Below are 23,223 nucleotides of genomic sequence, written 5' to 3'. Positions count from 1 at the left end.
TTTTTGATTCTGACACCTATAGGTTGGTCAAATGATCAAGAATCTGTTCCAAAAGCCTGATGTCTGTTCTGGTGAATTCCCAAGTCAAATCAACTCCAAATTGAACCAAATTTGCCTAGGAGGCTTATCACAGGCTATATGACAGCATAGTATGGTCACAGAAGAATTTTGGTTTCAGAATCATGTAGTAGACATCCTACGCGTAGGATGTCTAACTGCTCAGAATTGTCCCAAATTTGAACCACAGACTCTCCTTAGGGTGTTGATCACTGTGGTATGCTCAAAATTAAGTTTGGAGTGCAAAATCACACATATGACATCCTACGCGTAGGATGTCTTTTTGGCCTGTTTGACCCCAGACTTGACCCAAAGCTTCCCCTTGATGTTAGCAACCCAGTGGTATGCTTAGATTTTGGTTTGGATTTCAAAAGTCCCAAATTTTAGCTGTTCTTGCCTTTTTCAGTCAAAAGTGCTAAAGTCCGCTTTGAACCCAATTTTCTCACCCAAATGAGCTGAAAACTCTCACATGCACTCAAAACATCATGTATAACATGCACATGAAGTCACCCTATGGTTTGGTCTCAAAAATTATGCCTTGGGCACAATTTGGGTAGGATGTCTGGCAATTCTCGTCTTTTGGCTTTGATCTGTCAAAATTTGATCAAATTTCCACTTTCCAGGTGAAAATAGGGTAAAACCTACCTTCTGAACACATTGGTCAACTCAGAATTTCAAAATTTCCACCAGATCACCCTGTAGACATCCTACGCGTAGGATGTCTACTGCTGATTTTTAGAGACTGAAGTGTCCCTGATGCTTCCTTATGCTCTCAGCAAGTGCAAGTATGCTTCACAATAGCAAAAACATGCAAAAATCACTCAATTTAAGCCTTTTCTGAAATTTTACGTTTTCTGACTCCGCCTTTTGGCTTTTGGCCAACAAAAATAGGGAAAAACACCCAAGTCAATATGTCACTAGGGTAAAACCTACCCTCTGAACACACTTGTGCAGTCAGAATTTTCAAATTTGGTCTCCAGAACCCCCTTGAGACATCCTGCGCATAGGATGTCTATGTTTACAGAATTGCAACTTTTCTTCACAGAACCCTTACAAATGCTCTTTTATATGTACAGCATCAGTCAGTCATACAAAAATATCCACAAAAACTTGTTTAATGCATTTTTACCCTCAAAAGCACACTTTTCCGTGATTTCAAATGCATTCAAGCACTTTAGCAAATAATTCAGTGTTGAATAGCTCTAGATCAGAATCGGATCACTTACCTAAAGCTACTCCTCCAAATCATATGGGGTTTTGCATCTATGAGTAGAAAAACGCTTCACTGCCATGCACGGACTAGTAAACGCTTTTATCACCTCACAAATCACTCGACCACCAACAACTACTCTAATCCACAGATCCTAACTAAACCTATCTAGTCACAGACCCTCGGCAAGACACACGCTTCCTGGCTATCCACTTGATCGCGGAATATCCTCTTCCGGATCCACTTAAGAAAAACGCTTTCTTTAGCCGAAACTAAATCAAGCAACCATCACACGAGTGTTAGTAGGAAACCTACTTAGGTCCTTGTGTCCCCGACAGCGGCGCCAATGTTGGACGGGAGCGACTCACACATCCATGAAGTGCATGCAAACACTACCTAGATCAACATAATGTCAATCGAGGACACAGATGACACGATAGGCACACGGAGGAAATCTCTTTAGCTTGTCAGGCTGAGACCATCCTACACATACAACACTCTTGAAGGCCAACTAAACCACAATCAAGAACCTCATTTCTCTCACTTGGACACTCCAAGTCAAGAATCAACCGCGACAGCACCAAATAACCACTTCAAAACAATTCACAGATCACAATAGATTTGCACTGGCCCAGCGGAGTTCCGTGCCTAGAGATATTGGCCCCAAAGACTGGCGCCCCTTTTGGTATTTCTTTTTATATTAATCAATCATCAAAGTACAAGAGAGCGGTTAGGGTTTCACTCTCAGACTCTGCGTCCAGATGCTCCTGAGAAGTGAGGCCCTCACCACTAATTTAAAGGTTACAAGGGATGCCCAAAAGCAGAGCCCCAAAAGCTTTTAAAATCAAAAGCATCAGTTCTCTCTCTCTCTTAGAGAGTCTTTTCTCTTTTTTATAAAAAAAAGCAAAAGCAAAATTCGCGTCGCTCATCATTTTCCAAAAAATATATATATATATATTTTTTTTAATAATCCGCCTCCGCGATTTCCGGAATTTAGGGTTTTTGGCAAAAATTAGGGTTTGCAAGAATTTTAGGGTTTCTGGCAGAAATTAGGGTTTCTGCTGTCCGCCACGTCATCACTTTGTGACATACCCCCCTCTTGAAAGCATTGTAATCGACCGCGATTACGCCTGCAAAACCGACAAAAGCCATAAACCGTCTTAGCAGACACTGATTGTTAGTACCTACGTACTAGGAACACACATCTAGCACATCTACAAAATCGACAGTCACATCACACGACATCACAGGACATCACCAGACATCACAGGACATCACATGACATTCAACATTCATTCGGATCTTAGACCATGATTTATCGGCAATGTAGCTAGCAATCACATCTAGGTTCAATCGGGACCTCATCGATGTCCGATTGACTAACCCCTATTGCAACCATGTCTATTCGAGATCAATCAGACCAAAATGCTGCAGTCATTTCGGCTATTAGTTCCTGCACTCACAAGAAGTCAAGAACAAATCAGTATCATAATCAGGAATTCCATTTCATAAAGTCATCCAGCAGAATACTGTCAACTCTCAGTATCCCTGAAGCTCAAAGAGACATCAGTGACTTTAGTATCAAAATCGAGGCATCTGTTGACAAAGGAGTGGAGTGACTCCCCTCTTGTGCATCCCACTGCACCAGATCTCCGGCCAAGCTGAATTCTGGGTTCCGTTTGGAGTAGACTATGCTAAACCAAAACATCGAGGTAAAGTTTCACAATCCGAGGAGTATCTGCTGGGTCCTTCTCCTCCATCCACTTCGCATCAAATGCAGGAAAGTTCTTGAACTTAACCAAGAACCGCCTTTGGACTATACCTTTCTTCATATCATTATGTGCCAAAATCTGTTCAGGAACAAGGATCTCCTCGTTTTCTTTCACTTTGGGTTGCTCATCAGGCTCCCCATCATCAGGCACATCACCCTTAACAGGTTTCAAGAGACTCACATGCAATGCATTGTGAATCCTCCAAGTATCTGGCAGTTTCAATCGGAAGGAGACATCATTTATCTACACCACCTAGCCACATACACACATACAGAAGTTAACTCACCTAATCATGCCAGATTCGTACGAAACTTAAGGAACACCATCCCCTCACTAGGATACACCTGTCCCTAGGCTTCTACACTCAAAACCCTCACTCTAAACCCATCTGCGGAAAACGCGTAGGATGACAGAGCAGAATTTTGAAAGTGCCCGAAACTGAAATTTATGAGTACCTATGCGTAGCTTATGTCGCCACGATTCTATAGACTACTAGCACGTAGAAAACAGACATCGTTTGATACACTTACGGCCACAAATAGCTCGTAGATGCGTCGACGTGTACGCTTCGTCTCGCGTGGAATGCTTGGCGTCGTCGCGTAGCTCTCCTCGAGCCTACAACAATGGTGCAGTCGGATCTCCAATGTGTTGAGCGAGCCGGGCGTAGCAAGAGGATAAAGCTCACGCTCACTCTCTTTCTCTCTCACACACAGTAGACGGCAGCGCTAAAGTTTGATTATGATTCAAAGTCTTTTTTACAAAATGACCTAGGTACCTTATATACTAAGGCTACCTTAGGTTTAACCAAAAATGGGGTTGAAAGGGTCAAATGGCTTTGTATTTACAATCTGGAAGTGCCATTGCACCCCTGCTTCTGAAACTAGAATATCTACTCATTACAAATGACGTTTATAGGCATAATCTGAAGCATTTCATAACTCGCAAAAGATAAGACTTTGGTACGAAACTTGAGTTATGTTGTGTTGTTGACCCAACGGTCAACACTCCCTAAGTCCATGTAGATGCTCTTGAGTGAGCAAGTGATCAAAAGTGTCGAGGTCAAGTAGTAAGTGTCTGTCCATCAAAGATGGTGGTGTCTTCTCTGGGAATGTCGGAATCCAATATGCCATGAGCATGGCCATATCTCCTGTGAACTCCTCTGATGAGTACAAAGGTGTGTCCATAGCAAACCACAAGTCACCACCCCCTCTGGAGTACACAATCGCCGAATGATGGCTGGAATGAATGGATCTCCCAAGGATCATACGTCCGTAGATGATCAAGCCGATGTAAAAGATACTGTGTACTGCAGCAGTCACTGAGAGAACCCACGGACCACCATTGGATGGTACCGTGGCAGGAGGTAACTTCATCCTCTGTGAAAAACACAAGCCAAGAGGCTGCTGTCCACCCAAAACGCAACTGTGAGGTGATAAAACGCTGTTGTCCAACCATTTTTGCTCCCGGCATGGTCCGGAGCGGTGCAAAGAAGTATAAGAAGGGTGGTGAATCATTGTCGCTGCACCAGATGGACTGCAAACAGAGTAAACAACAATAAGGAATGGCCAAAATCTGAAGATCTGAAGAGGATTCTCGTTGACAAGGCACCGGATGCCGCTGATTGCCAAAAACGCTAGGTCTGCTGGCCAAAAACGTTGATGGTAGGAGGCAATTCCGACGATGAAAAGCCCTCTTGTTGCTAGTGCTAGGTATGGGGAGAACAGATATGCAATTCTCTAGCAAAAATGCAAGGTGAGGGTTGAGGTCTTCGCGACGGATGGCCTCGAACTGATGTGGCCCCCCTCTTGATGTAAAAACGCTCGCTGATCTTATCTGCTTCTTAGGAGGAGAACCTAATGTAGAGATGGTGCGCCCTCAAAACGCTGGCGACTGATACCATGTGATGCATGTGCTCTAACACCATGTGATAGTGCACGTGTGCAGAAGCGAGACGAGAGAGAGAGAGAGAGAGAGAGAGAGAGACAAAACGCTGGTGTGTGGAAGAGGAGGCGATCAGCCCCCCATGACTACCAGAGCAGAAGACCCTCAGTACAATTAGTATAATGGAAGTGGGTACCCCCTTGCCCCTATAAATGGGTGCCCAAGGGCAAATGCCTGGAAAATAACCACGACCCAACAAGAAAATGATATGGGGAAATATATGAGGGCGCCCGGACAAAGGTGTCGGCCAGCCCCAAACTCGGGCGGCCGGACCAAGAGCAACCTAGACTATGGGTGGCCAGCCCGGAGACATACTAGACGTACATGTATACCCTAGACCGATGATGTGAGGTGCAGCAGAAGTGAATGTTGAACTTTGCTCAAGATGAGTGCGCCGAACTATGCTCAAGGTTCCTTTTACTTACGGAAGGGAGAGCCTTCCGTTCCTTTAGTGAGATAGTTCAATGGACATAAACAAAGCGGACAAACCCTGTGAATGAAGGTGCTAAGACTGAGAGATAGAGAGAGAAGAATACGACACCAGAATGTTGTCAAAAACCCTCCTCCGAAGGCCCAACTCTCTATGGCGAGAGCGGTCTACTATTGATTGCACAAATCTCTACAATGCTTGGACTTGCCGACGATGTCGACGATGAGGAGGACGACGAGACGGGCTGAAATCTGAAAATGCTAAGGGCTGAAATCTGCAAATCTTTATCTGCTGAATTCTGACTCTATGTCGGTGACGACGGCAATGACGACGATGATTCAACGACGACGTGTTGAAAACGCAGAGGCTGAAATCTGCGTTTTCCGGGCTAAAATTGCAAACTTCGATGGATTTGACCATGCGGCGAGGATCTGCTGCGGGAAGGTGAGATCTACGAGGTTTGGGACTTCTACTCTGGTGTCTTGATGCTGAAAACTGAAAACGCTGAGGCTACTTTTGAAACCGTCGCGGAGAATCTGCAAAACGCCAAGGGCTGATCTGCAAACCAAAAACACTAGGGCTGAAAACTGTCCTGCTTGTGGAAATCTGTTAATGCTATGGCTGCTCTGTGGTCTTGCCGTCGCCAGGCTACTGCAATGCAAAAATGCTGGGCTGATCTTGGTGCAAAACGCTAGCTTGTTGTTGATGCAAAAACGCTAGGTCTGTTGATGAGGGTCCTTCTATGGAACGCGAAGTTACTGTTGCATCTTCTATTAGAAGTGCTAGCGCTAGGTTTTCTTATAAACTTCACTTACTAATTTGCCCTACCCAGTTCCCAACAAAAGTCACTTAAAAATAATAAGTGAAAAATGTCAAAAATAGGGAAAATAGGTCTATGCACTGTAAAAATGTTGCTGATGGGTTTTGATGGAAATCTGATGATCATGTTGTGTGCAACCGGACATGCACGGTGTGCGAACAGACTCACAAAAGTGCCAGAACACTTCCCAATCTAGCTGAATTGAACCCTTGTCATGAAGTAGCTTGTCCACGTACACATAGGGTTAGATATGCACGTGACATCCTCTCCTTTTCAAAGTGAGGTACTGATACCGAACTATATGGCGTCGAGGGAGATCACCAACAGCGTCTTGAATCCTGGAAAGGACTCTTCGCTGGCCCACTCTGAAGCGTGGGTCATGAGATACTTGAACTTCATAAAGGTTTGCAACGCTTGCTTCTTTGGGCCACGCCGAAAGCGACACAAAGTCATCTGTGGCTCCTTCAATGCTTCAACTTCGTCAATAATCATGCGTCTACCTTCTTCAAGAATCTTCGAGGATGAAAATTCCTAAAACCACTTCCAACACAAAAACATGAACATATCCATTCCAGGTAAAGTGACTGGAAAAATTCTAGTCTTCTTTAAAGATTATGCATGCAATGTAGCACAGACGTAGTGCCAAACCGTTCATCAAACACACGCAAACAATGGGGTCGAATCTTGACTTTCTAATCTAAATCTATCAACTGTGGCAAATCACAATGGAAATGTCGATGCTTTATGCTCAATCCTTCTTGTGCTCTTTCAAATACTGTGTCATGCCAAGGAAGAGACATGGAATGTGAATTCCTTGAATGCAAACATTTCATCTTTTCATGAATAATCCGAATACATCCGTGCTCATTCATGAGTGAATCGTGCTCACCGTACAATATGTCATGCCTGTGCAAAGGGATCACATAAGGACGGTGACTAAAATACAGGAAAGCATCACGAATGAAACACTCGAACAATGCGTGCTGACTAATCATTCGAACACAGAATACTTCATGTGGGGGTTCTTTGGACCTCGACTCGAGAGCCCATATCAATTCTTCGTGATTGAACGAATCTGCAACGAGGTTAGCTTCGCTAGAAAAAGCATCAACTAAACCATCATCCTTGTGAACAATCACATCTTTTTCCTGCAAATCATCATGCTTGTGAGTAATCACATCTTGATCATGCAAATCATCATGCTTATCATTATCATGCAAATCATGTGTGTCATGCTTTGGAAAAGAAGAGACTGAGAGAGTCTCCGTTTCCGGATTCTTTGCCATCTTCGCCTACACATTAGAAATGAGAGATGAAGAATGAACAACTTGCTCTCCACGAATGACAAGAGGAGAGTCACTTTTGGCATTGAAAATGAACGTATTTTCCGCCCAATCAATGAGAGGGTTATGCTCACAAAACCATCGAATGTCCAAAAGCATATCACATCCCAAAAGAGGAGAGACTACAAATTTTTTTGCGGAAGGACACTTATTGAACAGTGAACAAAACTTGGCTTCATTGAAATGCACATCATTGCTACGAATAACTTTTCTGGACTCACGATCCCAAAGCCGGTAACCCATCTCGCCCGATTCTCCGTAGCCAAGAAATATACACTTCCTGCTCTTTGGTTCTAACTTATTCCTCAAAGCCTTAGAAATATGGCTATAAGCTTCACAACCAAAGACTCTAAGATACTTATATGAAAGTGCCTTGCCTGTCCATAGCATCTCGGCCACTTCACTCTTATCCAAACCCCTACTAGGAGACCTGTTGATCAAATAGACTGTTGTAGCCACTGCTTCCGCCCAAAATCCATCAGGCAACTCAGCATTTGACAACATGCTTCTGACCTTCTCTTGTATGGTCCTATTCATACGTTCTGCAACTCCATTTTGTGAAGGATTGTATGGTGCAGTAAATCCTCGCTTTATCCCTTTTGCTTCACAAAAGTCTTGGAAAGCCTTGGAAACGTACTCTCCACCATTATCTGTCCTTAAGCATCTCAGCTTCTGACCACTCTAATTCTCCACAAGTTGCAAGAATGTCTTAAAGACCTTGAGTACCTCAACCTTGTGCTTCAAAAAGTAAACCCATACTCTACGAAATAGTCGTCTATGAATGTACAAAAGTACGCTGCTCCCCCTAGTAACAAACTAGGCATTGGTCCGCATAGGTCACTGTGCACAAGAGCTAACCGTTCGTCCCTATGATTCCTCTTTGATCTGTGTGGTTCTTGTGTTTTCTTACCATAAACACAATGCTCACAAAATTCGAAATCTTGAAATGAAAAGCCAGGCAAATAACCATAACGAGAAAGTATTTTCATTCCTCTTTTTGACATATATCCCAGCCTACGATGCCACAGTGACACCTTGGCTGCTCAATCACATTAACTATATGGTTTTTAACCTCTGAAACATGTAAAGTGTACAAAGTTCCTGACTTGCTGCCATGTGCTACAGTCATCGAACCTTTGGAGATCTTCCAAGAGTTGTTCCCAAAAACTGTCACATAGCCCGCATCATCCAACTTCCCTGTACTGATCAAGCTCTTTCGAATTGTTGGAACATGTCTGACATTCTTGAGCAATAAAGAAGAACCATTCTGAAATTTTAACTGCACATCTCCCACTCCAAGTATCTCGCAAACCTGCTCATTGCCAAGTCTGACATAATCTTTAGTAGCCACATATGATGTAAACCACTCTTTGTGCGGAGAAACATGTAAAGATGTCCCTGAGTCGATAATCCAATCACTCATAGCATGTCCATCCTCTGCAGTCAAGAAAACAGAATCAAAATTGCTTGTGAGGAAGATGTCCCCAACTGCTATACCAGAATCACTGTCTGAACCAGATCTTGTGACATTCACCTCTTCAATCTTCACTGAACTCTTCTTTTCATCTTGCTCAGAACTCTTTGTTTTGCCTTTTTCTTGTTTCCACTTCGTATAGTCTCTCTTCATGTGACCCTTCTTGCCACAATGGTAGCATTCTATGCCATCCTTTGACTTCGAGTCACGAGACTTACTTCGGTTTTGTGCCTTCTTACCCTCCTTCTCTTTAGACTGTTGTCTCCCTCGAACGACCAAAGCACTATTGCCTTTGCCTTTGTCAATGATGTTCTTGTTCACTTCCTCTGTGAACAAGCTGCCTTCTACATTGGCACTTGTAAGACCTTGTAGCGCGACAGAATTACTTAATGCCGTGCGAAAAGTATCCCAACTGTCTGACAAAGTGATTAAGAGAAACATAGCCTTCACTGAATCTGGAAAGACTATCTCCTGTGCTGTTAACTGGCTGAAAATTGTGTGAAATTCATTGAGATGATTTGACATGGTTGTCCCTTTCTTCATCTTCAAATCCACCAATTTCTTAAGTCAGTAAATCTGAGAAACAGCACTTTGTTTCTCGTACATACCACATAGCTTTTGCCATACGCCATACGCTGTAGACTCTTCTGCTACGTTGAAGTAAACATTTTCTGCCAGTGTCAACATGATTGTGGAACAAGCTAACTCGTCAAACTCTTCCCACTCATCTTCAGCCATATCTTCTGGTCTCTCCCCTTTGAGCTTCAGTTGCTTCACTTGTTTTTTCTGCACCAAAACCTGTCAAATCTGCTTCCTCCAGAATGGAAAGTTTATGCCATCCAGCTTCTTTATGTTGTAAAGAGTCTCACTTTGAGAAGACGCCATGTTTGCCAAACTGTTTACTCCTGGGAAAAATCCGACAAAGTTTTCCCTGTAAACTGGCCTCTGTACACAATAAACAAGCTGTAAACAACAAGCTGAACACCTCTCCTCAAGAACTGTCAGTATTTTGAAAAATTTTGACAATCTCCCCTATAAATTGAGCTTTGGAAACCAAAAGATAGCTCAAAAACAATCATAAATAGCTGACCAGTGACAAATCTAAAAATCTCTGTAATATGCTATCATGTAAGCATACACTGTCTCCTATCTGGGCGATCACAGAACATGTATCTGTCTCAAGACTGAACCCTGAACAATGCTTCAACGACCTGACGCATAAGATGCAATCCAGTGTCTACACAAAGTCGTACATCCTATGGGATAAAAGTCGTCGAAGAGGATGCGTGTAGAGGGAAACTCCAGCAACCTAATCCACCTCACACTGGGTAGCCCAGCCCCCGGTGCTTGGCTTCAAAAATCCTCACACATGACCCTCTCAGATGGCTCAACAAACTGCCCAGAACTAACATACATCCTGCAATAGACCAATCACTGTCCTATGACCGTTGCGGCGGTCTGTCTGCTAGCGTGACTCACAACTAGCAGACCCACAATCACAGTACATCAATCTGCAATACATGTCAGTGGTGTCGAGCCGTCGTATGGCCACACCTCCCCTAGAACCTTGCAAGCACAAGAAGTAGCAATGCAGACTGCAATATATATATCTGATGATATATATGTGTACCTGGTCTATAGATGATGCTTTGAAGACTAATGGGTGATGTATGTCGATGCCGATATTGATGCCGACCACCTTCTGCTTGCCAATCTACACAAGACGGGTTTCTTTGCGGCTGAAACCTATCTTTTGATGTAGTCTTCAAAACGAAATTCTGAGGGCATAAACAGCTTCGAAAGGGGAATAAAACCCCGGGTCACCTACTTGAAATACTCCCGGAACGTCGAGTGTGAATTTCCAAGCTCCGGTCCAGAATCTGCCTGAAAAGTGCGCGCGCGATTACGCGAAAACGCATTGAACCTTGCTCTAATACCAACTGAAGTCGCGGAGCAGAGCTTCGATCGACTCTCTCTCTCACACACACACACACACAGATACACAGACAGAGAGCTTACACAATACGCAGAGCATTCATTGAAGGGTTATCTCCCAAATCTTATTATCCACACAAGTATAAGTGAGTACATACAAAGAGTTAGTGATAAGCGAGTTAAGCGGCCGGCTGGCCTTATCCGTATAAGAGGCCACTTCGGCTTTAATCCCAACAAACACGTTGGCAGTGTCGCTTCCTAGATCCCTTCTCTGCAAGTTCTTCAAAAGTATATTGTCTGCCCAAGTATCGTAGAAAAGACTCAAGACTTCCGTCCCTTTCTCGAGTGCTTGCAATCCTTCATCATCTCATTGATTTTTTGTTAATAGCACGCTCAATGTACTCTTCCATTCAGAAGAGAGCACTTTTATCTGCCTTCAGCTTTGTTTTGATTTTCATGGCCAACTTGAGAGGTTGTTTGGTAGCCTTTTGCCACATGTCATGAAGTTCCGGAATCGTTGGTTCTTCATATTCTGAGCATAGGCTGGATCTCGTCAAACTTTATCAACTTCTTTATACAGCTGCTCACTTGCAACTATCAGTGAAGATCTGTAAACTTATGATCCTCCTCAAGAGAATCATCAAGTAGTTTATCAAAATCTTCCTCCATTTGATCAATTGTTGTTGGAATCGTCATTCCCATGGGAATCTCTCTCCCGCAAAACAGCCGCAGAGACTTGCTCTGCTTCTTGCTCAAAATCTCTGTCAAAGTTTATAGCATGCATTGCAAAAATCAGACCGTATCCTCCTAAGAAGAAGAATCAACTCAAGTTCTTATACCACTGTAATTGGCTTGGCACTGACAAGATGGTGAATCCTCAATAACACGTAAGCAGAACACAAACTTGAAACACTTGCACTTCAAAACTCAAAGTAGTCAAGACACGAAACAGCAGAGTTTTGCATCCAGATGCACTGGCCCCAAATTCTGGCGCCCCTTTTAGTACTTCTTTTCGGATTGATAAGAACAGAGTACAATTGCTCGGGAGAGTACTCTACTTTGTGCACCACACACTGATCTCCAAAGCCTCTCCAAAGGCACATATTTAAACGCATGAGTTTAAAGCAGTGAGGCCCAAAAAACTAGGGAATGCAAAAGCTGCAAAATTAGCGACTCTAAAAGCTGCCAAAAATAGTCACCAAAAAGCTGCCACCACATGGCCCATGATTTCTGGCAGAAACTGCAGGACCGTATAGACAATCACATCACATCTCTTACAAAATTGCAACTTTATCACTTTTGTGACAAGGAAGAAGAGTGACTAGTCAATCTTCTCAAAATACTGCAAACTCAATGACAATATGGTAGCCCAGGCATATAAGACATCTTTCAACATAGTAACCGACTTCGATTCTTGTTCTACAGAGCGCCCCATGAGCAACAAACGACATCTTTCGGTGAACAGTTCACTGCTCGCCATGAATTCTTGTTCACTTTCATATTGAAGACCTCGTTTTACACTATGTCCAACTTATTTTTAGGTTGTAAGAGTTCTTTACACACAACATAATCGACCTTGGCAGACTAGCTTTCTTCATCAAGTTAATTATATTTTGTGCTTTAAAGATTCAAAGCCTCGCCTACAAGTTCTATCAGCAAGCCCAACTCTGCCATAGGCTTTTCTATCAACAAAGCTATGAAGAAATTTTCTATGGTTGTAATTACAGATGGAGATTTCATCTAGTACAATTTTTTTCCAATGATTGTGCCTTAATCAAATCTTTTGGATGACCAAGAAGATCCAACTTATTATCAATTACAAACATGTTCGAGATTCAGAGTAAAGGTATCCAGTTCAAGATTTCTTATCGATGTTATTGCTTTGAATGTTCAAAATTTACAAGTGCTTGCACTTTCAACGGACAAAATCTTCTCCTAACACACAATCATGTATGGATGACGAGCCTTGTGAAGATCCACCAACTGCAACAAGAGGCTCCAACTTCCAAATCTGTGATGATGTTCAAGTTTAGGACAAACATAAATATGCAAATGCAAAGTGTTCAATGTTCTATTGGGCCTCTGATGTCAACATGCAGACAATGAAGCCAAAGCTCATCAATAGAAATAATGCTTTCCTAACTTCTAAATGCATATCAAATGCATCTTAGATATTTATGTAAAAGGATAGACATTGGGTCCGTAATGACATAGGACTCCCTTCACTTCATCACTACACAACAAATACAAAGCGTAAAACCTACACCTGTTGTGTAATCTCTCACAAAGCCTAGATAAGCCTTCACATAGATAAACTAGAGTAGGGGACATCACATCGAGGGGGGCAAAACTTGAATAACCTGCACAAGTCCACAATTTGTGTAAGCTACTAACTTGATAGGGAGGATTGTTGGGTATACCAGGTAAATCCACCACTGTGGAACTCATATCTTAAAACATGCATAATAGCCGCCATACAAATAAAATAGATATTTTTTGCAGAGCATGCATGAGCCATAGCTCTATAAAAGGTAACTTTGATTTAGAAAAAAACTTTGTTCTATGTCGACTTGCTCTTTCTCTCTTTGTATTTCTCTGTCGACTATCTCGCTCTCACCCAGCCTACAACTCGTCTTCGAAGCTCCATAATCCAACAGGGATTTCTTTTGCCTGACTTTGGAAAGGGAATATAAAAAATTGCTTGTACAAAGTCAGAAAATATACCCTTCCATACGAGAAGGTAAACTCTAGAGGAAACAACTAATGAGAGCAGAGGGTTCCCTTCTGTACACAGCAATATGTGCCAAACAGTTGTAACAGTTCGATGTTTACTTCAAATTGAAAAGGTTGATTAAACATGGAATCGTGCAAAAGGCAGTATGAAAATTCTTGACGCTTGAGACACGTGTTAGAATGCAATGAGACGTCCACTGACCATGACAGGATAAGAAACTTTAGTGGGTAGCTCTTGAACAAGCTTTCTAAGCTGCTGATTATCATGAAGAAAGCTGTCAAGAGTGTGGAGAGTGCGACTGCAGGAATCCGCAGCAGAGCGCAGTCGCAGGGACGCCTTCTGGACTTCTCCTTCTCCAAACGCATCTGCCAGTTGCCGCACTTCCCCACGCGCTTCCATTCCCGTCGCTGGGTAACTGGGTTTGTTCCGACTGCCAGTTGCAGTGTGATCAAATGGAGAAACGCACGATGGTTCACTATTTGACACGAGTAATAAATAAAGAGGAAGCGATCGACGGCGTTAAACTGAAGCACTTTTCCCGTTCGAGTTACTTTAGTGGAGAGTGGAAATTGGAATGGGTTTGGATGTGTGGTTCGACCGTTGAGTTGTCATGTGAGAGGTTTTGCATTTAAATTGTTGGTATGAACGGGGTGAGCCAATTTTGTTAAGTATGGAGTCTGACTTATTTTTTGTAACTTTTTGTATTACAAATGCATATTTGTAAGGCTTCCGTTATGGAGAGAAGTCATTGTGCATGAAAAAAATCACTGATCGAAAACCAAAAATTTTCACGGTCAGTGCTCGAAATTGGCTTCGTCGAAATATTATGGTCGGACGACGGTCAAAAAGTGGTCGAAAAATGGTTGGCCGATTGGTCAGTGAGATCGGTAGTCAATAGCCGGTGGACGATGCGCAAAAATCAATGGTCGGTGGACGAATTCAAATTGGACTTGTCTTCTCAAGGACACACATGGACGCATGAGAAAATTCAACTCGGACTTGTATACACAAGGACTGTTACATACGGCTGCCTCTCGTGAGAGAGAGCAATCCTTTTGGCCTATAAAAGGAGGCCTTTTCTACACACATTTTGAAGTGTGAAGTTGATGCAACAAGGTAGGTGTGAAGTAGTAAGAGTGAAGCAAAGCGGGAGCTCTATTAAGGGTATAATCCCTTTGTAACTTACTTTTTGTTTGAAGTACTAAAGCTATTGAGTGGTTACTTTCTCGTGTATATACCCCAAATTGGGTGAACCACATATCTCTCTCTCTCTCTCTCTCTCTCTCTCTCTCTCTCTCTCTCTCTCTCTCGTGTGTGAAAATTTATCTCTCTCCATTAAGTAATTTACTCAAATATCTATTTAGTTACGTCCTATTTCCTAACAAGTGGTATCAAAGCAAGGTTTGCTCGTAGCTAAAGTATCTCAAGGAAAGTATTCCTTGAATTGAGTGGGAGTATTGACGGAGGAAGGGAAGCTCAAGATCGAGAAGTTCAATGGCAAAAACTACCAACATTGGAAGATGCAGATCGAATACTACCACAAGGACCTTTATCTACCACTAGGCGGTCTTACAAAGAAACCCAAAATAGTGGCAGATGAAACATGGATTGTCCTTGACCAAAAGGCATTAGGAACAATCCGGCTAAGCTTGGCGTCAACGGTAGCCTTCAATGTTTCGGGGATGAAAACCACGGAGGAATTGATGAAGTCACTTGACGGCCTCTACGAGAAACTATCGGCATCCAATAAGGTATTTCTCTTGAAGCGCTTGTTCAATCTAAATATGGCAGAGAATGGTTCAGTTGCAGAACACCTAAATGACTTTAATACCAACATAAGTCAACTTCGGTTGGTGAAAATCCATTTCGATGACAAAGTGTGAGCTCTCCTTATACTATCGTCTCTACCGGATAGTTGGGACATCCTTGTGATAGCTGTAAGTAACTCTATCTTTGTCAGAAATACTCTTAATTTTGATGATGTTGTGGGTGTTCTCCTAAGCGAGGAAATGCGAAGGAGAAACACAGGTGAATCGTCAAGTGTTGCACTGTCAATGGAAACAAGAGGAAAGCCTTAAGGAGAGGTTCAAAAACCAAAAGGATCATGATCGCTCAAGGCGGAGCAAGTCACGCATAAAGTTCTTGAACATTGGAATTGCGGCAAGAAGGGCCATGTCAAGAAGGATTGCTAGTCTAAGAAGAAGAAGGAGTCGGAGTCTCAAGACAACAAGCCAACATCGGAGGCCAATGTGGTAGGTAAAGTAGAGCAAGATGCTCTAATTCTCTCATTAGACAATGTGTCTAATTCCTGGATAGTAGAGATTCCAGGGCTTCATTCCATGCGACACCGCATAAGCAATATTTTTAAGATTACACCAAATGTAATTTTGGGTATGTATACTTGGGAGATGATGAAGCTTGTGAAATTGTTGGCAAAGGTATAGTTTGTGTTAAAACTCCTAATGAAAATGGAAGCTTAAAGATGCTAGGCATGTTCCTTATCTTCATAAAATTTTGATCTCTACAGGACAATTGGATGATAAATGTCACAACATTGCATTTGGAAACAAACGGTGGAAGATCTCAAAGGGATCTTTGGTGGTTGCCAAAGGAGAAAAGGTTGGTACACTTTACTTATGTATTGTCAACACACAATCTTCAACTTATGTAATAGCTACAAAATTCGATAATGAGGTGTGGCACTATCGGCTTGGGCATATGAGTGCCAAAGGAATGCAAATCCTTTAACCAAAGAAGCTTCTATCAGGTTTAAAAGAAATGGACTTAGAATTCTGTGAAGATTGCGTTTATGGTAACAAAAGAGAGTAAAATTTCAAAAAACAGGAAATGAAAGAAAAAATAAAAAACTTGAGTTGGTTCATTATGATGTTTGGGGTCCTACAAGTACACCATCACTTGGTGGCTCATTGTATTATGTAACATTCATAGACGATGCGATTAGGAAAACATGGGTTTATGTAATCAAGAATAAATCCAATGTGTTCTCCATATTTCAAAGGTGGAAATCCTTTGTGGAGAATGAAACAGGTACCAAAGTTAAATGCCTCAGATCCGATAATGGAGGCGAATATTGTAGCTAAGGTTTTGAAATCTTTTGTGCTAGCAATGGCATTCAGAGGCAAAAGACAACCCCAAGGACACCTCAACAAAATGGGATTTCGGAAAGGATGAACAAGACAATCATGGAGCGAGCACGAAGCATGCGGCTACATGCAGGCCTTGAGCTTAAGGCGGAAGCTGTAAGTATGTCTGTGTACTTAATCAATCGGTCACCCTCAATGGCATTGGATGGGGAAGTTCCAAAAGAGGCATGGACAGGGTAAACAAGTAAATTATGCAAGGAAGTTTACATGCTTCAACCAAAGGGGTATAAAGTAAAAGGTAAGGAGAAAATGGTTTGCGGATTAAGAAGAGCATGTATGGTTTAAAGCAAGCATCAAGATAGTGGTACTTGAAGTTCGATCGATGGATGTTGGATCGCGGATTCAGAAGATGTGACTCAGATCACTACATTTTCACAAAGAATTTGGGAGATGGGAAGTTCATCATCCTAATGTTGCATGTTGATGACATGTTGATTGCAAGTGCTAAGATACAGAACATCAAAGACCTAAAAGAGGAGCTGTTTAAATCTTTTGCAATGAAAGATTTAGGTGCTGCAAAGAGGATACTTGGTATGAAGATATCAAGGGACATGACAAAGAAGACACTAAAGCTATCTCTAAGAGGATTACATCAAGAAGGTACTAGAAAGGTTTGCAATGCAAGATGTAAAATATGTTTCTGCACCTTTGGCTAGTTATTTTAAACTAACCAAGGATATGTGTCCAAAGACACAAGAGGAGATCACCTATATGTCTAAAGTTTTATATGTTGTAGCGGTAGGTTCTCTAATGTATGCTATAGTTTGGACAAGGCCAAAATTGCACATGCAGTGGGAGTTGTAACTAGATTCATGGACAATCCAGATAAAGAGCATTGGCAATCTGTGAAGTGGATACTTAGGTACTAAAAGAGACAACAACGAATGCTTTGTATTTTGGAGGTACTTACATTTTCTTGCAAGGGTATGATGATGCAGATATGGCAGATGACAAAGACACTCGAAGGAGCACTACTGGCTACGTCTTCACAATTGGAGGCACAGTAGTAAGTTGGGCTTCAAAGCGACAGAAAGTGGTCTCACTTTCTACCACAAAAGCAGAATATGTAGCAATGACGGAGGCAAGCAAAGAGATTATGTGGCTTCACAGATTCTTAGAAGATTTTTGATTCACACAAGAATGTTGTGTCTTATATAGTGATAGCCAAAGCGCTATTCATCTTGCAAAGAACTCAGCCTTTCATTCAAGGACAAATCACATTGAGGTGAGATAACACTTCATATGCACTCTTTTGGAAGAGAGACAACTAAAGCTAAGAAAGGTACATACAAGTGAAAATTCTGTAGACATGTTTACAAAGGTGGTTAACAAGGAGAAGTTGAGCTTTTGCTTATCTTCAATCGACATTCAAGGATAAGAAGCCAAGATGAAAAGCAGTCACAATTTTGGTGTGAAGATCAGTCTCCAAGTGGGAGCATGTTAAGTATGGAGCCTGATTTATCCATTGTAATTTTTTCTATTAAAAACGCACATTTGTAAGGCCCCCATTATGAGGAGAAGCCATCGTGCGTTAAGAAAAATCACTCATTGGAAACCAAAATTTTCACAACCTGGCTTCATCGGAATATTATGGATGGACGACGGCCGGAAAGTGGTCGAAAAATGGCCGGTCGGTTGGCCGATAGTCAATGGCCGGTGGCCGGTGGGCGAAAGTCAATGGCTGCTGGTCAAATTCACATCAGACTTCTCTTCTCAAGGGCGGCCACACATGGACGCATGGGAGAATTCAACTCGAACTTGTCTGCACAAGGGCGGCTACGCACGGCTACCTCTCATGAGAGAGGGCAACCCTTTTGGCCTATAAAAGGAGGCCTTTTCTACACACATTTTGAAGTGTGAAGTTGATGCAACAAGGTGGGAGCTCTATTAAGGGTATAGTCCCTTTGTAACCTACTTGTTGTTTGAAGTACTAAATCCATTGAGTGGATGCTTTCCCGTGGATGTAGCCCAAATTGGGTGAACCACGTATATCGTGTGTGCTCACTCTCTCTCTCTACTCTATAATCTCTCGTATGTGAAAAGTTGTCTCTTTCCATTAAGTAAGCCACTCAAATATCTATTTAGCTACGTCCTATTTTCTAACAAACTTGTTGACTTTTTGCTAGCCGTCACTCTTTTTCGAGATCCACGTGCAACAATGCCCATCACCGATCCCGCCGCCTCGTGGTCATTAAGACCATGTGTTAGATAGTGTATTTAAAACATGATGTCAAAAAGTGACAAAGTGGATTGGCATAGAAACGTTCAAATAAACAGTTACTTGCAAAAACAACATCGTATTGGTAATGTATATCTAGTTTGTTTAGAAACGAGGACCTTTTGTTCGTTGTTGTTGAACCACTCAATGAGAATATGTTTCTCACAATTGAGGAGAAAGTGTTGCTCAATAAGGATGAAGTTCTTCGGCACGTTAAAATCGACTTGATAATCATGGAGAGGAGGTATAACCACAAGATAGTGGTATATGGGCAATTCGATCCAAAGAACAGTGGAAAAGCAAATGGAGGGTTTACGTCTAAGGCCAAATTTTCTTTTGTGGGGGCTATCGTGTTATTAATATGGCAACTTATATGAGCTCTTACTCACGCCTACCACCAATAGCTATAGAAGAAGCCCTTAGGAGTACTTGAAACTGAAACCCTTGGTGCCCAAAATATACTACTAAAGATGGTAGGGCATCTAGTCACTTAATGTGTTACCCTATATGGACTAAAGTGGGTTCCAACATGCACTATTAGGAATAGCTTCTTGCCTGATGGAATTTGCAATACTCATGGGAGCTCTATGTGTAATGTTTACTCTTGGTGTGTATGATAATCTACACATGCAACATGTTGAGAAGGAATTAGCAATGATATTTGTATAAGAAGTATGAGGGCCATGGCAGGGACCACCAATTGCACCACCTCCAAATGGATACACCATGATTCGTGACATCCCTCTCGCTTGAGACCGGCACCAAGACAGGACTCCTGCCGCTCTTCGATGCAAACTCAAGGGGGTGATAACATTCACTTTTCTCATATGGAACCCTTAACACAAAAACACCTTTCCGTATCGGTTCAACTTTCCAATCAAAGTCATCAAACTAAATTTGAACTTGACCTTCCAAGGTCAATTGATGGGAGTTTTCTAATTCACCTTTGGTTCAAGGTCATTGACATTTTCCCCCTGGTTATGATCGAGCACAACAGTCAGTGCGCTCTCCTAAGATGAGTGTATTTACTAACTACATGAATCCCTCATTCCCAAGTTTGATTCATGCTCCATAGGCAAAAATCCCTTTCCCCCACCTTGACTCAATTTAGTGGATAACATAAAATTAGATTAAACTTTTCGACCAACAAATTAACCATCTGGAATCCACTCTCCCACCAAACCATTTGGTAAATGCACCCTTTTAAGGTAGTAATATGATACTAGAAACAATATTCCAGACATGTAGAACCAAGAATACATTTCAAGCATTTGAAAGCACTATGCAAACGGTTGCATATCCTGACAAGAGTGCATTTATCAGGTCATTCCCACCTGTTTTCTTGTTTATAATATTTTACTTCATTTTTTCTTTAGTATTATTAAATCTAACTACTTATCTCAAGCAATCACATATACTTCTCTATGCACATCTTTATCCTCGTCCCAAGATTCGGGTATCTTTTGTCTCCTCCGTCATGTGTGGAGGCGGCGCCTTTACACAACTTCCAATTCTTATTTCTCTTTGCATTGTTTGGGAAAGGCTTACAATTAATCTACCTTAAGTTCCTTCTAAATAAATATTTCAAGAAGCAGAGTAAAGGTATGGCTGATGAGAAGAATTGTTGGATAGCCCATTTAGGTTCCTAATCTTTCCAAGGTTTCTTTTTACCAAACAATTAGAAGAGTTCCTTAATTAAATCACATCTTTCTTCCTTATTCGATCTATTCATGGATCCATTTCCATTCCTCCTTTTCTCGTCGGCATCAAGCGTACCTAAACTATGCCGATTTCCAGATGTATTCGCGGGTCTCACCACCCGATCGAGACTCACTCCCATCCAATCCCATTTCTAGGGCATTGAATGAACCTGAGCTCAAAATGTAAACCAACGATTATTAGTCCTATTCAGAAAGGACCATCCCCTGTTGCATCCCACAAGTAAACACCTACACCGACCTTTTTCCAAACATGTAGAACAAGTTTCACACTTAAAACTTCTATGTTATGTTAGGGCTGTCCGCGTCAAATCTTTTTGGTAAAGTTTTTAGTTATTGTTGAAATTTTCATCAGGTTCCTTGAGTTATAATCCCTTAGTTCCTAATTTCTTTTAATCTCTACTCAAACAAGACCTTAAGAAAACAACGAGTCTATTGGAAATTAAGATTTTGTCTCGACGCAAGTTTCAAGTTAACCGCGTCATAAACGAATCCCATATCTTTCCTTTGCATTACTTGCCATCCACGCACGGGACATTTCCATGGAAGTGATGGGAGTTTTATGTTCAAGTAACACGGCCATCACTCCCGTGAAGCTATCCCTTACTCCCCCCCATATCGCAATTGCAAAATAAATTTGTAAGAATGCAAACTTGAAAAGAAAAATGCATATGCTCTTTATGGTGATCTAAGATTTAATGTGGGCCATGAAACGTAAGTATAGAACTTTAGAGTGCACCAACTTGCAATCATAAACGTCTTTTGAGTGATCATGCAAGAGTCGAGGTTTGATTGTGTAAGAGTAGAACCATTCAATGAATAATAGTGTAAAAGTAAAATGCAAAGTTCCTAAGAGTGGGTATGCTAGTGTAATGAAAATACTGATGCAGTTGAGTATGAATGATTAACAGATTCTTCTTTGAGATGGGATATAGGCATACCTGACGATCGTGGAGAGGATTAATTTTGTAGCTAGGAGGGGTTTAAGGATTTGGAGTTTTCTAGGGTATAAGAGGGGAGGATAACCCTACTTGGAATCGGATCCTTCTTCCAAACAAAACTCCTTTGATTATGAAAAAATTATCCTCTTCAAAGCTTAATTTCCTCTTGAGAGAATTAGGTACTAACTCCTTGCAAGAAGAATCTCACACACAGACACTGTAGAGAGAGAGGGTGAATGCATAATCAAGAAAAAGTTTTGAGTCTTTCATGAAAGTATTACAGTGCCTCACTTAGAAAAACAAGGTTAGTTCCAAAAAAAAATCCAATACTTAGTTGCCTTTGATTTATGGCATTTACTTTTATAAGATTAATTTAGGTAAGAGAATAAAAGTAACTTAAAAATCAATAAAAAGGTTGGGAGACTAAGGAATAATTAAGGATATTAGTCACCATTCATCATGCATATTATTTAGGTAATTAAGATCTCCAATCACCAATGGTTAATGAGAGTGATTTCTACTCTCTCTATGCCATATTAGTCTGGTAATCTAAAGAACTTGAAATAGTGGAACTTGAAATAACATCGTGGCTAGTTGTTAGCGACATGGTTAGTTATGATTATTAATGGACCATAGTTAGAAAGAAAAACAAAATTGAGAAGTTATTCTTCTTCCCAAACAAGCAAGGGAAAGGCTTATGAAAGCATGAGAACTTAAGCATGAATTAAAGTAAGTATGAAAGAAAATCACTTTTAAGAAAGTACAATAGCATAAAGAAACAAGAAAACATTATTTTGGTGTATGTATGGTAGAGTCTTCTCCTCGATTTGAGAGAGTATTGAAGAAGTGTGTTGATGTAATCGGCTCTTTCCCTCTTCGCTTCACTTGAAGACCACCATTTTGGCTAATTGGAATGAGAGAATGGCAAGAGGCAAAGGGAATTCAAGCTATGGAAAGCTTGAGAATCAGGAGAGAAGAGAGGGAGAGGGTAACGCCAAGAAGAAGATCAAGTTAAACTTGATTAGGGTTTTGACCATGGTTTCTCTTGGAGAGGGTGTATGTGTAGGAGGTGTGTATGTGTGTGTGTATGAGAGAGAGAGAGAGAGAGAGAGAGAGAGAGAGAGAGAGAGAGCTTGGCTATGACTCTTTCAAGTTTTCACCTTGAGAAAATAAAGGAGAAAAGTGTAAAATAAGAAGAGAAGCCCTCTTTTTATGCGCATTTTAAATAAGCAACTTCACTTATTTTTATAGCTTATCTTTCTTATTAATAAGTTCTTTTTCCTTATCTTGATAACTTATCCTTTTTTTAACTTATCCTCCTTTTCAAAACTTCTTCAACAAGCTACTTATTCAACAAGTTACTCATTTACCTTATTCCTTATCTTCTCTTTATTTTTTTTCTTTTTCTTATCTTTTTCCTTGTCTATCTTTTTCTTTTTCGTTATCTTTTTATTTTGGTTATTTCC

The 23,223-nt window shown here is 41.4% G+C and overlaps 1 protein-coding gene across 4 annotated transcripts in view; it reads right to left on the bottom strand.

Moving 5' to 3' along the window:
• Positions 1-14,218, bottom strand: part of LOC147421501 (Prefoldin chaperone subunit family protein) — a 96,918-nt gene extending 82,700 nt beyond the window's left edge. Inside the window, exon 1 of one of the 4 annotated variants that reach the window (XM_086502434.1) lies at positions 13,918-14,218. In XM_086502434.1, coding sequence (XP_086358560.1) covers positions 13,918-14,115 — 198 coding nt within the window. In that variant the 5' untranslated portion in view covers positions 14,116-14,218. The remainder of the gene's footprint in view (positions 1-13,917) is intronic. The other 3 variants (XM_086502432.1, XM_086502433.1, XM_086502435.1) reach the window with 3 other exon arrangements.
• Between the last annotated feature and the right edge of the window lie 9,005 nt (positions 14,219-23,223).

The sequence above is a fragment of the Adiantum capillus-veneris genome, chromosome 27 (genome assembly GCF_014529385.1).
Source record: "Adiantum capillus-veneris isolate H3 chromosome 27, ASM1452938v2, whole genome shotgun sequence".
Taxonomy (NCBI): domain Eukaryota; kingdom Viridiplantae; phylum Streptophyta; class Polypodiopsida; order Polypodiales; family Pteridaceae; genus Adiantum; species Adiantum capillus-veneris.
The sequence above is the reverse complement of the archived record's forward strand: the minus strand, read 5'-3'. Positions and strand labels throughout refer to the sequence as shown.